At 41.1% G+C, this 12,966-nt stretch overlaps 1 protein-coding gene across 1 annotated transcript in view; it reads right to left on the bottom strand.

Annotated features, from left to right (window-relative positions):
* The window catches only part of ILF2 (interleukin enhancer binding factor 2), a 56,196-nt gene extending 44,941 nt beyond the window's left edge, over positions 1–11,255 (bottom strand). The window contains exons 1-4 of the mRNA XM_068106079.2: positions 10,990–11,255; positions 10,574–10,636; positions 7,110–7,152; positions 4,840–4,944 (exon numbers count right to left, since the gene is read on the bottom strand). Coding sequence (XP_067962180.1) covers positions 4,840–4,944; positions 7,110–7,152; positions 10,574–10,636; positions 10,990–10,994 — 216 coding nt within the window. The 5' untranslated portion in view covers positions 10,995–11,255. The remainder of the gene's footprint in view (positions 1–4,839; positions 4,945–7,109; positions 7,153–10,573; positions 10,637–10,989) is intronic.
* Positions 11,256–12,966: the final 1,711 nt, after the last annotated feature.

Genomic DNA, 12,966 nt, shown 5'->3' with positions numbered 1-12,966 from the left:
CCTGCATTTACCCACGTCGGTTCTGAAGCATTATTATTCCCTCATTATCCGTTATAACCTGTATAAATAAATAATTAAATTATGCAAAAACAATAGGCATGCCGTTTGGATAGCTTCATGCTTTGCAGTGCACCCTTCTCCATGTTTTACTTGAAAAGGAGTTTGAAAGTGTCTCTTAAAGCTCAATCTTGGAGGCAAATTTATGAGCAGCGGCTCCTCGTGTGAAAGCTGCTCACCCAGACTTTAGTCTGGTGAGCTTATCAAAGGGAGGCGCAAAGCACCCCTCCCTTTATATGAGGGATCGTTTCTCTGTATACAGCTTTAACATGGGGACTGAAAATACGTTTCTCGGCTTCTACTGGGTGAAATCGGCTGCAAATTTCAGAAGTAAATGCTTTGTACGTTGAGGTAATATCTATCTATAATTCCAGTAATCTCTGTTTGTACGTTTGTACGTTTGTTTGTCTGTGACCGCTGTTTCTCGACAACCACGGGTCCGATATACTTTTAACTTGCCAGGTATATTGCTGGGGACCCGAGGATGTGCCTTTTCAAGGTTTCATATTAATCGGACAAGTACTTACCGAGCTATGTCCAAAAAACGATTCAACCAATCAGCGAGCAGCGAGTTATCGCGTGTGCCGAACGTGCCGAACACACGCTGCCTCGGACGGCACATTTGAGAGCGTATTCATTTATTTCACGTTTGCAAACTATGTTGGCGCTATGTTGGCGTTAAACTATGTTTTAAAACTAATAAAAACGAATTTGCGATTCATTCGCTTTCCTGCGCGTTTGTGCACGCGATGGCGATTTCTTTACCAAACTCCGGAAGCCGTTCGCTTTGGACCAAACCATTTCATGTAAATAGAGGGGGGGGATATAATTTTAGATATAGATATAGTACGGGCAATGCCCTAGTGTTCCAAATTTCAGCAACGTCCGTGTATGCATTCTTGAGTTATATTTAGAAAACCCTCGAAATCACGTTGGTGTCTGTCCGTCCGTTCGCCCAAAATGTGTTGGCGCTCATATCTCAAGGACTATACATGGAAACTAGATGAAACTTGGAATATACAAATATACATCAGCCAATAGGTCTAGTTAATGGCTTTCGGAACAAATTCCACCTAAGTGCTATAGTTTTTGCTTTAAAATTAAATATATATAAATATATATATACATAAATAAATATATAAAAATATATACACACTTTATAACTCTTCAAAATTATTGGGTAAAATGTCAGGGGCATAGAAATGGCACCTTTATATAAGCGTATGTGCCATGTGGCAAAGTATAGAAAAGAATGGACATTCCATAGCTCGTAGGAAATGCCAAACAATACAAAAAAGGGGCATTCAAAAAAATCTCATGTGCAAGCTGGAATACCCTTGTGTTCTGAGGAGGAATCAAGTAATGCTCTGGAATAGTTTATATCAAAAAGTTCATCTTGGTCACGTTCACCACTGAAAGCCAGTGAAAATTGGTACAGAAACCTCCCTTTTTCCATTTCCGCTACGAATGAGTAGTCAGCTATGTATATCGTGGGTAATTTCAATTTGCAAACTTATATTCCCGCAGAGGAAGAGAGAATAGAATGCACATGTTTTTTCATGCTGAAGTACAATTGGCCACGTGACAAGGCCTACGTAAGCACGGTACAGTTTACTTGAGCAAATGCAATAACTCGCAAAAGAAATACCGGAAAGCGATTTACAGCTCTCATAGATTTTACAAACACGAATCTCTGGAAATGTGCGTTACTATATTAATCGGATGTGCTATATAATTATTGAAGCATTGCAGTGAAGAGTGGGATTGAACAGCTTCAGGAAGATGGATCCGCAAATGGAAGAAAAGAGAAAAATAGGAGCTGAAGTGCGCAGTAAACTTGGATCTTGCAAGTTCAACCAATGAGTTACTGGAAAAATATGCACCCTGGAGTTGAGCAGAGGAAGCTAGACTGGAGGAAAGGGGGTAAAAATACAGGTAGGCCACTGACCAGTCTGTTGTACAAGTTATTTCTGGAGTTTCCAATAATGTTTTGAGCTTTAGATTCCATAAATTCCATCAAAGACAGATGTAAATCTTTGATGCCAGCTCATAGGGGAGAACACCACTTCATTGAGAGCAATGAAAAAATGCCCCATAGGCCGGGAGTGGTTCTGGTTTTTCAAGGAATGACATGGAAAGACATTAAATTGTTCAGCCTGTGGCTGGCTTCGAAGGCCATATTTGTGAAGTAGTCGGAGCTCACAAGATGTCACAGCTCAGATTCAAGAACTGAACATTTTCCAGTAGATCACCATGGAAAAGGATAGGTGGGTTGCGCAGAGGTAGCTAGGACTTAAAGATCCTTCTGGTGAGACAAGATGAGACTAGGATTTGCAAAAATTCAGACATGTTCCATTTATCGAATCAATTCAAAATTAGCAGCGGGTGACACAGTGGCTGTCTGCCTATCAGTGGGATGCGGGTACTGTACAACATAATGTGGAATCATCTTTAAAAAGGATGAGAGGGTTCTCAGAGCATTGGAGAGGCCGTTTATATAAATGAGGAACAAGATTGGGCCCAAGACACTGCCTTGGGGTACTCGAACCTCCAGTGGGAGTGGAGAGTTTCCACTGATAGCAACATGTTGACCATGCCAGTGACATAAGTCAGATAGCCAAGTTATGAAGGTGGTCTTGCATGCCAGAGGCAGAAAAGCTTGGTAAACAGAGCAGGAAGCCAGATTGTATTGTATGCCCAAAACATAATCCAGGAAAACATTCCTACCCTCCTATTTTATATTTAAAGCCTCCAGCCATTGCTAAGAGGGAAGCAGAGCATGTCCAGAGTTGAGTGACCAGGCCAGAATCCAAACTAATGATCATAGATCAGGTTGTTTGAAAAAAATCAAAATAAAAGGAAAGAGATGACATCAGCAGCAATAGCAAATTATATGACTTTCCTTATACAGTAATTGAAAGAAAGTAAGTTTGCTGGTATGTAGTTAAACTGTTAATCGTTTTGTATTGGCAAAGGGACAAAAAGTGAGTCCTATTTTTATATTCTGGTTTGTACCTCCATTTCTCTATTCTGCACTTGACTTGACGAGAAGAAATATATCATACCAATAATCTATATAATAATACCGTAAGGACTCGACTTTGTTATCCCTTTTACGCCGCACCCAGTGACCCGATGCCCACGGCACTAATGCATTTTCCATCTACGAACCGCGCTCTTTGTTTATCACGTACAGCCATACTCGAAAAATCTGAATTCGCCGACTTTGGGACCCAAAAGCATCCGATTATCGGCCGATACGACGCCATCTTACGACACCATCGTATTGGCGTCTGCTGGGCGAAGGCAATGCGAGCCGTCCGCTGATTGGACAGTCGAGTGGTGTGAACCAAATCGTCTTTTTATTCCCTTGAACATTTTAAATTAGGATATATAAGGAAACGTCTTTATCGTCATTTTAATAAAGTTAAATGGAGTGACGTTTTGGAAACGTTTTTTGAAGTTTGAAGTTTTTTCGAATCGAAGTGAAGAAGTTTTTGAAGTTTTGATTTTGGAAACGTTAAATGGAGAAACAGTTTCACAGGAAGAGAATGCGATGCGATGAAGAAGAATCCATCTTTATTTTATTTTTTTGAACCACAAAAGATTGAAGCTCCACGAAGTCAAGAATGTTAAACTACATGAATGTAATAAAATTAAAATGTACATAAACGACACAGTTCTATGAAACAGTTTCACAGGAAAAGAATGCGATGCGATGCGATGAAGAAGAATCCATCTTTATTTTATTTTTTTGAACCACAAAAGATTGAAGCTCCACGAAGTCAAGAATGTGAAACTACATGAATGTAATAAAATAAAAATGTACATAAACGACACAGTTCTATGAAACAGTTTCACAGGAAGAGAATGCGATGCGATGCGATGTGATGAAGAAGAATCCATCTTTATTTTATCTTATGACACCATCGTATTGGCATCTGCTGGGCGAAGGCAATGCGAGCCGTCCGCTGATTGGACAGTCGAGTGGTGTGAACATGCGTGGTGTGAAACCAAATGGTCTTTTTATTCCCTTGAACATTTTAAATTAGGATATATAAGGAAACGTCTTTATCGTCATTTTAATAAAGTTAAATGGAGTGACGTTGCGATACTCGGGGTGCGTTGCAAAGAAGAAGATCCCATGAGCGCTCCCCTATGCCATCCATAATGGTACACTCTATCCATACACCACATTCTCGCTTCCGTGGATGTTCCACGGGTTTCACGTCTTTATCGTCATTTTAATAAAGTTAAATGGAGTGACGTTGCGATACTCAGGGTGCGTTGCATAAATCCTCGTAACTCAGAGAGGTGTAGCAGGTGACGAGACGTAAGGAAGCTCAAAGACAACGAGCTGAAAACAGACGAACGATATGTCAATCTCTTTCTACACCGAACGGAAATAAAAGTATGAGAGCGGGAAGGCATGGCCTGAGCACTTCGAGCAGAGAGGACTGATTGGACTTAACTTAAAGATAAAAAATTGGAGCTTAACGGAAGAAGAAGATCCCATGAGCGCTCCCCTTCCCCGATGCCATCCATAATGGTACACTCTATCCATACACCACATCCTCCCTTCCGTGGATGTTCCACGGGTTTCGGCTAGTTATGAATATTTCCAAATAGATATAGAGTAAATATGCCCATTGAATCCACCTACTTACACATCTGTGAAAGACACTCAAATATACTATTTTCACATTTGTAAACTACTTTCAGAATGGCACACAAAAGCAAATATACCATGGAGAATTGAGAAAGTCAAAAGTTCACTCATACCTGCTCATCTGCCGATGGTGTTTGATCCTGGTTCCGTTTAATTAATGCCTCATTAAAGGCAGTATCATCAGGAGGGGGTTTCACTCTGGGGAAAGCCACCTCGCACTGCATCACAAAAGGCACATGTCATGTGTATAACTTCGACCACACTTTCAGACCAAGCAGACCAATGTACATCACACGGAATATCAGAAAATACATTTAATGAACATGATGTGGCCTACTATGGAAGAGTGATGAAAACAGTATTATACGTCTGAGATGGTCGTAATCAAGTGATGTGTGCCATGCCTATCAGCGAATCTTATTATAATGAAACTAATGCGTATATGGCTTCATGTCAGATGATTTGCAGCTCAGGATTCAGATTGGTATAAGGTAGCACACTGTCAAGCAGTAGAATAATAAATTATTTATTCAAGCCTGATGTTCCGAGAACAAGCTAGTTCTCTTCCTCAGAGGCGTTGGGAGGAGTTATAGAGGACGTTCTTTCAGATGTACAAGCATCCTTATGAGCACAGCTGTCAAAGCCTATGGACCATGTGACAAATTTGACAAAAAGAATGCCATCTATAACATACCATGGTTAAGACTGTGAAGCCAAGTATGATGGCTAAACATCCAAACGCATTTAAAACCACATGGCTAACTGAATACCAACTTACTTGCAAAACAAGACTGCTAAATGAATCGCTTGGTGTTTTACATCAAATAAAAACCAAGTACAGATACATTCAAATTACACCGTCCCCAAAACAAATAATTAAATATCCTCCAGCGCGGCATTGCCGGGGTGCCATCATTCGCCCGGCAATACCGCCATGCAGCTCATAAGACTGTATTGGGTGAGAGGTGTGCAAATAATTGATTGGTTAATTGCATAATTAAAATCAATAAATGATAATCATAAAATATTTTCTTAATCAATTAGCTAATAGCATACCTAAACCACTAGTGCTTCATCCAAAGCTGTAACTTGATGAAAAGAATTAAATACGTCATCAATTACAAAAATTAAATCATTAATTGATTAATCAATAAATAATTCATCAATTAATTGATCAATCAATAAATCAAAAATATCCTTTATAGCCACATCACTTAGTCACCGTCATGTCCAAATATCAGCTTACTAGCTTAAATAGTGCCTGAGACATTGCCTAGATGAGGAAGAAAATAGATAAATGATTCATAATGAAAATAAATAAATAATTATTAAAATATTAAATAATTAATCAATTGGCTAATAGAATACATAAACCACCACCATTTCATCCGAATCTGTAACATTAAAAATATTTATGAATTAATTAAGTCATTAATTGAATAATTAAATAATTAATCGATTAATTAATAAAGCAAAAATAGCCTTTACAGCCAAATCACTTGGTCATTGGCATGTCCAAATATCAGCTGCTGAGCTCAAAAGGTGCCTGAGATAATGCCCAGATGAGAAAGAAAACAAATAAATGACAAATGATGAAAATTAATAAATAATAATCATAAAATAATTAAATAATTAATCAATTGGATAATAGAATACTATAACCACCATCCTTTCATCCAAATGAGTAACTTGAAAAAAATTAATCAAATAATTGATCGATTAATTGACTAATTAAGAAATCAAAAATAGCCTTCACAGCCAAATCACTTGGTCATTGTTGTGTCCAAATATCAGCTTGCTAGCTCCAAAGAAGGTGCATGAGATATTGCCCAGATGAGAAAGGAAATAAATAAGTACTTAATCGATAATAATTAAGTAACTAATAAATAAATTGATTTACCAAAAACCAAAAAAATACCGTTTTTGACAAAGTACTTACCGGTACTCACGATTGTGCCCAAATTTCAGATTCCTAGCTCAAATGATGGCTGATATATCGCACGGACAAACAAACAAGAAAACAAGAAAACAAACAACAAACAAACAAACAAACTGAGTGAAAACTGAGTACTCCCTTTCAGCGTGCGTCATTGCCGGGTCCCCTTCGGTGCCCGGCAATGATGTTATGCAGAGCCTGGAGATGGCATAGGAAAGGAGCATTGTACAAAACTTTACAGTGTGGTTCGGCCAAATATGGCTACAGTATAATCCCATTTTTTTCAAGTGTACAATGTGTTCCAGAAGAAAGTATCGCTGTGGAAATATCACCACTTTCAATTACCTAGCAAAGGCGGCCTGAGATTAGCACACCCGACGCCGGGGGTTGGGATTGCTGATGTTATCTTCCACAAATACCACACATTGAACCCCCAAAAATGCTTACCACGTAGTAGTCAAATGGAATGTGAGGAACAAATGGACGAAATCTGAAACAAAAACAAAGGAATTACATGGATGAACTTCAAAGAAAGCGCTGCGCAAAGGAGAAGTTGCAACTCAACGGTGGCAAAATGCAATGTGAAGCTGATGCTAGTTTTGGTGTTAGTGACAAGAGAATAAACACATGCATACATGGTAATGACGAGTAAAAAAAATTTAAAAAACGAAAAAGATTAACGACTTTAACTTGTCTGCATAAACACAACAACAACAACAACAACAACAACAGGCATTTTAAGGCCATTTTCCCTGCCAGAGCGGGGGTTAGCCTTGCGGGCCCCATGACAATCTTCTCCATTTTGCCTTTTTTTCTACATCTCCCCTTGTTAACCCTCTTGCCCGCATTTCTCCTTCCACCACCTTTAGCCAAGTCTTTCTCGGTCTTCCCCGTCCTCTATTTCCTTCTACATTCATTTCCATCACTCTTCTCAACCAGTCACTTTCATCCTTCCTCAACACAAAACCAAACCAGCACAACCTGTTTCTCTTTACAGCATCCATCACAGGCTCTATTCCCATCACCTTTCACAATTCCTCATTTGTCTTCCTCTCTCTCAACGATACTCCGCACATCCACCGAACCATTAGCATTTCCACCCTTCGTTGCTGCTCTACGTTCATTACCCATGTCTCACTCCCATAAATCATAAAACTTCTCACACATGCAGCATACACCTTTCCATTCAGCTTCAACGACACTCCCCTCCTCGTCAGCACGCCACTCAGTTCCCGAAACTTCTTCCATGCACATCTCACTCTAGCAACCGTTTCCGAGTCTGATCCACCTTCTCCATTCAGCATGTCTCCAAGGTAACAAAATGTTTTCACACCTTCCAGCTTCCAGTTCCAGCTTGTCTCCAAGATCCAACTCAACATTTCCTTCATCTGCAGCTCCCTCTGTGCACACCTTACACTTGAATGTAACTGCCACACTGGTTAATGACCCTCTCAGACCACTACATTTTTGATGAACCCACTCAGCGCACATTGTACATTGAATGGAGTTCACTCCGATACCCTTCCTGCACACAGCACACGGCCACTTCCCAGTTCTTTCCACCTCACCACATGCTTTAGCCCTTGCCATCACCTTCGTCTTTCCTATATTCACCTTCAGACCTTTTGTCTCCATACATTCCTTCCACTTGTTCATCTTCTCCTTCGGTCCCTCCATACTCTAAGAAATCAACACCAGATCATCTGCATACAACAACTCCCACCTTCCCCTCAAACTCACCACTGTTCCCGTCCTTCGTCCTTACAGCTGTGCGCGCTCTCTCGTACATCTACTTTCTGAACAATCATCTGGAATAAGTTCCGTCACTCAACCTTTTGGGTCTCACTATCTGCCATTATCTTTCCTGGGAAAACCACATTTCCAAGCTGGCCTCCAAAGCTAGTCGCCGACTGAGCATCCTCCGTCGTGCAAAGTCCTTTCTGGGCACTTCTAAGCTCCTCACCACATACAAAGCTTTCATCTGCAGCTCAATGGAATACCGCTCTCCCCTCTGGGCTGGTGCTCCTGCCTCACACCTAGCTCAGCTTCATGCGGTTGAAACCAAAGCATTCAGAATCATTGGAATCTCCGATTAAGCTGATTTTGAGGGCCTTTCACTCTCTCACCGCAGGCAGGTTGGTGGTCTCTCTGTCTTCTGCCAACTCTTCTCCTGCCTTGCTCCGCCTGCTCTGTCTGTGCTCTGCTCCCCACGCCCCCCCCCCCAACATATTCCTTCAGGAGGCGCAAGATCTGCCAGCAACCGTCTTCTGGCGAAACTGCCAAAATCAAGACTCTCTGCTCACTTTCACTCTTTTATTCCTCTTTTGTCTCGCCTCTGGAACAAACTCCCTCACTCTCTTCAATCCGTCTCCTCCCTCCAGGTCTTGAAAACAGCTGTTCACCACCATGTCTTGTCTTCCCCCATCCAAAACCTTGATCTTTTCAACCCCCATTAAAACACCCCAAATCTGCCTCTTTCAATCCCCAACTTCTTTCCTGAAATTCCGAGTCGTGAAATTCCCAGTTGTGTTCATTTGCTTTATACCGTGTACCCCTCCCTCCTCCCCCAGCCTCTCCCTTCCACAGATCTACCAACGTCCCTGTTCTCTACTGTTGTTGTACTTGTGTGCTTCTCTCTCTCTCTCCCTCTCTTGTCTCCCGCTCCCTTCATTGTATGTTTTATGTGTCTGTGCATGTTTTCATGTTCAATGTGTTAGCTCTTAAATGACCCTCGATTCTGTATTCAAAAAAAACAAACTTTTTTCCCCCAAAGAGGTTAAGATGTCTCATGTCGTGTTCGCCTCTGTACACTCATGTATTGAGGGGGAACACAACACCTTCCTCTCCCACCAAGAGACAGCAACTGTTTGTCAAAGTACGAGAGGCAGAGATTTGTTGAAGGCCCAAGGAGGAGATTGGTTTTAGTGGAAGGCCTTGTGGTCAAGACTAGTTGGAGGCTTCAGGTGAAGATTGGTGGGTGACCGCAGGGGATGGGATTGTGAAAAGGCCCCACTCTGTGAGTAAGGGAGAAATGAGGGCAAAGCAGACAGAGGTGGCCGTCTCTCTTCTGCAGAACTGGGTGTTCTCCAATCACCATATCTTAAGCCTGCTGAGACCTCTCCCACTGGTGGCATTCGCCTGTGACAGTGTGTCCCCCAATTTGTTCTGCTGTGGTTACAGGCCTGCCTGACACTTGCGCATTTGAAGTGTGTGCGTGTCGTTGATTGTTATTGCCATATCATGTTATCCGCTTGGGTGAAGGATCACGATGTGTGTGTGTGTGTGTGTGTGTGTGTGTGTGTGTGCGTGTGTGTGTGTGTGTGTGTGGCCTATCAGGAGATAGTTTTCTTACCATTTAAATTGTTTGGCATATGGTGTCTTTGTGTGAATAAATAAATGATTTATATGTTTGTTAAGGAATGGCTTGCCTCTTGTTGCCCAATTTTGTCACATGAACAATACGTTTAATTTGTGGGTCCCTGGAGAGTTAGACATTATAGTAACTTTGTTAAATGGTCCAGTAATAGCCTCGCTGGTTCACAGGGTTGCGGAAACCACTCAACGCAAACAGTGAAGAAACATACTATAGTTCAGCCATCTCTGCACAATAGGCCGAGCATGCGACGGCAGCAATTGATAGCGATTGCGTCCCATTTGCATGGCTGCCCTCCACGTGACAATGCTGAAAACTTTCATCTGAGTAGGGGGAGGGGGTAGGGGTGGTGTGGACACAACTACACTATTGGTCAGCTAAAGGAAAACGTTAACTTAAAATCATTCATGAGTACGCACTCTTCAGTTGCATCCTACTTCTCTCTCAACTACATATCTGTGCTGGTTACACCATTATCAAGGTGTTGCTATGGAGACGGTGACGTATAAGTGAAATGTTCATATTGATGAAAACTTACGCAAAGCCTCCAGGAGGTCCACCCCGAGGTCCAAATCTACCACGTGATCCACGCATCAAGCCCCTAGAAGGGGATTGAGAGGAATGGGGAAGGGTACAACGATTTATAGTTGAATGTGCAAACTGAACTGTACTGTACTGTACAGCTGAATGGAGTTCATTATGCAAACCCTACACTGTACTTCATGTCAAATTCACTGTAAACTCGGTAATGTCTCCACACAACAAAGGCCCATCACTATCAGAGCTCCATTACTATTCGTTTCAATGTAATCAAACCGACAGTTACATAAATGTACAAATCACACTTTCAGAAAGTACTGTACAGTACTGTACAACCAATAACCATCACCGCAAATACAGCACGTTAAAATTAAATAAATAATTAAACTAACTACATTGAATAAACCGCCAAACCTCATCGCGATATCCCTCAGAATGCTCGAAACTCGCAGATCTCACTGAAATGAAAACAATTCACTGCGAATGAATCGCGAAACTATATTTATTCTTTCCTTCGAAAATGAGGAGATCACTGAAAGAGACGACCACGGCAAGATTGGGCCAAACGATTGGTTAAGCATTGACCAATCCGCAAAATCCGAAGCGAATCTTCTTCCTCATTTGATCTCGGCACTCGGCAGTGTTGGTATGTCACATGTGCGGTCGTACTTCTATCCTCTGTTTAAAATGAGGCAACTCGGGTCTGACAAGGCTTTTTTAGGGGTCAGGAAGGGGTAGAGTGTACTAAATACCTGTATTTTATTTAGATATTTATTTTATACCTCATACTTATCAGCTATAGCTTAAAGTTATAGATGCTGGGGGATGGGAAGAGAATTTCAGGTTAATATATTTTTTGCGGATATAATATGTAGACAGTACCTTAACAAAATAATATATGTGTCAGAATTTTGAACGAGGTACAAATCCCAAAAAACACACATTGATTGCTTTAAACCTATATAACTTTGTCCCAAATGTTCTGAATTAGTACATTTAGGTGTCATCTTGTAGAACACAATCACGGCTTTCAGAAAATGTATAGTTTTATATACTTTTTATCAATTATCTACATGTTATAAGCCTCTGAACCTCAAAATATGGTGAAAAAGGGCATTTAAAAAAAGTATTTCGTTACCCTTCAAAGCCATGCATTCATTATAAAAGCCTTTTTCAGATACTTTTCACAGCTGGAATAAAAGTAGATCTATATAACTACTCTACTGAATGTGTTTTTGTGTTACTCATGTCAGTTCCTGAGTCACAGCTCCTCCTCATATAGGATGAAGCAGATGAACCGTAACGTAAGAGATATTTATATAAGCCCTGTTTTACACATATCAGGGTGTTCCATAGTTCTTCTTTAGGGCGCAACAAACAGCACTTATACGTATGTATTAACTCTGTAAAAATCATTGACCTCCTTTGTTTCTCTGAGACACAACAAGCTTGAGTGTGAATTTAGAAACCAGAACGGTCTCTTACGTTACGCACGTCATGCTCCCTGTAAGCCAGGTAAGTGCATATCGAAGTGAAATATACCATCAGACCATCACATTAGCTTGAATTCTATGCCATTTCAAAAGATCGGGACGCTCCTGGTGCGTTAAGTACGCAAAACTAGCCGAAACAGCATCTTCGGGAAGAAGAGGAAGGAATTCATATATCTTATTTTGGTCTTGTAGCGACCCATGGGTCCCCCAAAGCTCGAGACCAGCAACAGAATCTCCTGGCCCAAGCCGGTGACGTAACCAGCGGCCAAACCGCGGCGCCGAGGTTATAATCCTTTGCACCTGTCGGTCACATGACCACCAAAGCGTGCCTCGCCTGAGAGGCGGGGCTTTGGTTCTGATGTATTTTGTTTGGTTTGGATATATATATGCGAACCCGATAAACGGGCTTTCAGAGTTCCCGAGATGATTATACAATAAACATCTTCTCGGACGAGTTTGTGTCTTGTCCGTCACTTCGTCCGTCTCAAGCAGGAGCGCTGCTCCTTCAGTCTCTTACGTTATGCTAACAAGGAATGGAAACTTTGACCATGAATAAAAACGGAACCTCTGGGCCGATCGGTGTCAGTTTGGCTGCGTTTGGTAGCCCAGGCTTCGGGCTTTAAGGATATCAAGGTGATTTTTAGCTATTCCCAAAAAACAATTTGACCCCTGGGAGGCCCAAATGTACCTCGTTCAAAATTCTGACCCATATATATATATATACAGTGCATTCAGAAAGTATTCAGACCCCTTCACTTTTTTCATATTTTGTTATGTTGCAGCCTTATGCTAAAATCATTTGAATTCATTTTTTCCCTCATCAATCAACACTCAATACCCAATAATGACACAGAGAAAACAGGACTTTAGAAAGTTTTGCAAATTTATTAAAAAGAAA

Source organism: Myxine glutinosa, chromosome 2 (genome assembly GCF_964187855.1).
Source record: "Myxine glutinosa chromosome 2, kmMyxGlut1.1, whole genome shotgun sequence".
Taxonomy (NCBI): Eukaryota; Metazoa; Chordata; class Myxini; order Myxiniformes; family Myxinidae; genus Myxine; species Myxine glutinosa.
Note: the sequence above shows the minus strand (reverse complement) of the source record. Positions and strands in the feature narration are given on the sequence as shown.